Below are 4324 nucleotides of genomic sequence, written 5' to 3'. Positions count from 1 at the left end.
TCCCGGATCTCAACTGTCGTTTGTTGATCTCGGAAAAGAGTCGATGGTATTCTAGCAAGCATTATCGATTTGGTTGAACGCGTTCTCTAATGATCTAGACCACCTTTCGCATGAGTCTAGTCAGTTAGATCACTATAGTTTATTTCAGGGCATTGAGAGTATACAGTTGGTTATCTCTTCAATCCTAAGATCTAGATTTAAGGGTGATCAATCCTAAATCTAGTATTAAGAATAACTAAGTGAAAGAACTAATTTAACAACCCTAATAAATATCACAATCTCATCACATGATTCACCCTTATGAGAAACCTAAATCTAACAATTAGGTTTACTCAGACATATTCATGAGAGACAAGATCATGATGGTTTGAATAAAATTTAATATGAAATAAGGAACACAAAGAGTAATGAGTAAGATAAAAAGGGAGTTCAAGATCTTCTCTGTTTTGCAGTCTCAGATCTATCTCTCCAACTCTAACTCTTCTCCTAAGGTAGCCAAATTGCTTCTCTTCTCCAATAGGTCTCTAGGCAAGTCTGCCTCTAAAATGATACAAAACCCTAGTATATAAAGCCTAACAGGCGGCCAGGGACTAAATGTGTAAATAGCACACTTTATGATACTCGAAAATCTTCTAAATCGTAGTCCATCGAATGATTAAATATCGATCGACACTCTTCCATCACTGTCGATCGATTGTAAGTGACTCTAATCGCCCGACCTCGCATGATTCCTATCGGTCGATTCTTCATTCGTGAAAATACTTCAAAAGTGCCTTAAAAGTATTGCTTTCTTCAATTAAGTACATGTGCCTGAAAATACTCTAAAATACCTTGAAAATGAAGTAAATATGATTGGAAACTCTTATATACCATGGCTAAAAACGGGTGAAATTCATGGTATATCAACTCCCCCAGACTTACTCTTTTGCTTGTCCTCAAGCAAAACAATCAATAGTCTCTCCGAAGGAGTGTTTGAAAACAACCTGACTCTTATTTTTGGAAACTTAAAAATCCTCACTTCCTTGTCATAAGAATCTAAACGGTCTCAACCACAAATGCACATTTATACCTTATCCTAGTCTAGCAACCAAATTCATCTATCCAACAACTTAGCAGATCTTGTCTAAAATTCTCCTTTACTAACCTCATTTCTTAGCATAAAATAAAAGTGCGTGCTTTACCTTGGGGATATCGATCAAAAGACACATGGATTCAACTCAAACAAGTTTCCTGAGCAGGTAGTCTTTTCCAATTCTTTTCTCCTCTAATCTCTCTTCTCTGGATCTCTTATTAGTTTCAATTTCAACAGGTTTCGATTCCACATAGGCATCTAGTCCGTCTTATTGACATTTGGATTGTAACTCATACATTTTTTGGCAAAGTGTAGCGAATAATGGGGTCGCAGGAATCACTCCTACCCCTCGTTTCCACAATGTGTGATCATCCTTGAAATTTAGAACACTGGGGTCGCAGGAGACACTCCTACCCCTCTGCCTCTCAAGAAATCATTTCAATCTTTTCTTTATAAACTTAGATCTTTGAGATGCCGAAGAGAGAAAAGGAGGGGAGCCAGAATAGCACAGACTTGTACCTTTTCAGTCTTGTAGGAGGATTCCGATCCGATGTATACCAAGCCCCAAGACAAGCTAAACTAGTCAGTATTAGGTTGGAGGCTAGCTTCGATTTCTTTAAACAATCTGGGCAAGTGCGGCTAACTGACAGGTTGATCCACTTTGGTATCTCTAGTGCAATCTGTGGTAAATAAGTCTAGAGTAACGCCAAAGAACGGTTTAGAAAATCATAAATATATAATTTTTTTCTTTTTGACTCGAAAAACGATTTTAACTTTTGGAAAATAGAATTGAAAATAGGTTGGTGTATATGATAAAAATAGATGATAATTGATAAATGTTAGTGACACTCTCCCCCAGACTTAAATTACACCGTCTCGGTGTAATAATAAGATGGCAAGATAAAAATATGAAAAGTTAAAAATGGAGATAATGAAGCAAAGTGTCGTACCTTTCTGTCGTTCCTGTCGATCGATGTACCATAGACGGTGTCGATCGACAGTATCAGACAGAATGTGTGATAATGTGTTAGCACGGGACTCACTCACTTGTCTAGCTTGACTCTCAAGTTAGCTCTGTTGTCAGTCCAAACACAAAGGAAATTAAGCATACGAAATAGTGCAAAAGCATAAAACATAGATAAGTTTAAGAATGTAAATCCTGCAAATCCGAAACATAAACATAAAAATAAAAAGTCTGAAAGATAAAGAGAAGAGCTAAGAAGGCTAGTCGGCGGCCTCCTCGTCCTCCTCCTGCTGGTACTGGTGAGATGGTCCTGGGTCTGATGCTCTGACACTCCTCCTGTTTGCACATGGTGGTCGCGTGACTCGAGCCCAGATGGCTCGTAGGGCACTCATGACCGTCCTCTGAAAATCTGCCTCAGGCATCGGGACGTCTGGTATGTCTGGGAAGTCGGGAAGGGGAGCTGCGGGAGCTGCCTGCGATCCTCCAACACCACGCTCCATCGGTTCCTGGCGAGATTCGGTGGTGAGCTCCAATAGGAACTCGTCGTCGGGCCTGAACCGGATCCTGTCGACCTGATGGTCGAAGTCAGTGAGTGATGCGTGCGGGAGCTGAAACATACGGAAGCGGCGGTCAATCCTGAAAAACCAAAGAAGGCTCTCGTTGAGCCAGACGCAGTGCGTCAGGTGCTGCTCGTCCATGAAGAGATGGCGGCGGTCTGCGGTACTCCTGTCCAGACGGACACCACATAACTCAAAGATCGGTGTGAGAAGACTACCCACACTCTCCTTCTTCCTACCCGAACCCGTGAAGGGTTTCTTCTTCAGTGAGATCAGATGTTCGGCGAAGAGAGCTCCAAGGTTGGGGACTACCAGTCCCGCAGTGTCGAGGTGAGAGAGATCGACCAGTCCGTTCACTGCTGGGAAGAGCAGTGAGAGATCATGCAGGCGCACCTTGTTGGGCTCCATCTTGCACAACAGAGTGTTGGCAATAGCCCGTAGGAAGTAGCGTAGAGTCGGATGACGAACGTCAGACTGAGTCGCTGAGCCGCTCCAACTGCCGGTGCCTATGATCTTCCAGAAGTCGTTCACACCAGGGAGAGGCGAGAACCTGCAAGATGACGAATCCTCCTCAAAACCGTAAATGCTGCAGAGCTGGGGGATGGTGATCGAATATCTCTTCCCTCGAGCAAAGAAAGAGAGCACACCGTCGCCCGCTACTTTAGGACCGTCAGGGCGGTAGGTGAGACGGACAGAGGCCATGAACTGGCGGACCAATGGAACGTGGAGGTCGTAGGCGTGTGTGGCCATGGTGCCCAACCCGAGCTGAGCGATCATCGCATACAGATCATCCTGGATCCGCATCTTGTGTGTGACCTCCGGGTCAATGAAGCGTGTAGGCTCGATGTCGACATCGATCCAGGCGTTGTAGTGCAGGCTGTCGAAGTCGTCCCACTGCTCTGTGAGTGCTCTATCGGTACACTCTCTGCTGGAGACGACTGCCCTCGGGTCCGAGAAGTCGCGACCCTCCCTGTAAGCGATGGGGGTCTTATCCACATGTGGCCATGGGGGCCTCTCGTCGTCTCTCGGGACTCGAGGTATCCGGCGGTTTGATGGGCCAGCGGGATCACTCCTCCTCTTCGTCCTCCTCTCTCTCTCAGTGTCCGAATCTGTGCTCATCTGAAAAGAAAAGTAAAACGAGTAAGTTAGCATTGATTCGTGAAAGAGTGTAATATCGACCGATGCACACTCGTGTGTGTCGATCGACAGATCAGATCAGTGGTCATCATAGAATCGGAAATCGATCGACAGGACAAAGTCTGTGTCGATCGATAGCAACTCGCGAAACCTGCAATTTCAACAGTCCATACGAAAACGAATCGAAAAAGAAGATTGGACATAACAAACTATCCTAGCAACTAGATAACCGATGTAAACATCTAAAACGCCCTAGAATTTGCACCAAATCGACCCGATTTTCCCAAATTGAAAACCCAAACCCTAGGGTTCCAATCCAAAGAGAATTTCGGATTAATACCTTGGATAATGAGAGAAATGCAAATGAAAACAGATGGAGGGCTTGAAATCGAGTGGTTTTGGGCAAAGATTCAATGGAAATTGCCAAGAATCGAGAGAGAAAAGGAAGTTTTAGGATTCGGCTAGGGTTTGCGAAATAAGGAAAAAGGAGGCGGATGTCGAGTTAAATGAGAAGTTGCCTCGACATCCCCGTGTCGATCGACACAGCATTGTTGTTATCGATCGATTTTATGCATATGCGTTGGAAATAATGTA

General features: G+C 44.2%; 1 protein-coding gene across 1 annotated transcript; it reads right to left on the bottom strand.

Moving 5' to 3' along the window:
• Nucleotides 1-2238: 2238 nt before the first annotated feature.
• LOC130503231 (uncharacterized) lies at nt 2239-3820 on the bottom strand. Its single transcript, XM_056997913.1, has one exon. The coding sequence runs from the start codon at nt 3743-3745 to the stop codon at nt 2297-2299; it is 1449 nt and encodes a 482-aa protein (XP_056853893.1). The 5' UTR covers nt 3746-3820; the 3' UTR covers nt 2239-2296.
• Between the last annotated feature and the right edge of the window lie 504 nt (nt 3821-4324).

Source organism: Raphanus sativus, unplaced genomic scaffold, assembly GCF_000801105.2.
Source record: "Raphanus sativus cultivar WK10039 unplaced genomic scaffold, ASM80110v3 Scaffold0873, whole genome shotgun sequence".
In the NCBI taxonomy this organism is placed as follows: Eukaryota; Viridiplantae; Streptophyta; class Magnoliopsida; order Brassicales; family Brassicaceae; genus Raphanus; species Raphanus sativus.
This window is presented reverse-complemented; position numbering and strand designations above follow the sequence as displayed.

Coding starts and splice junctions, on each gene's coding strand:
- LOC130503231 (XM_056997913.1), bottom strand. CDS start 3,745: ATGCTAACTTACTCGTTTTACTTTTCTTTTCAGATGAGCACAGATTCG.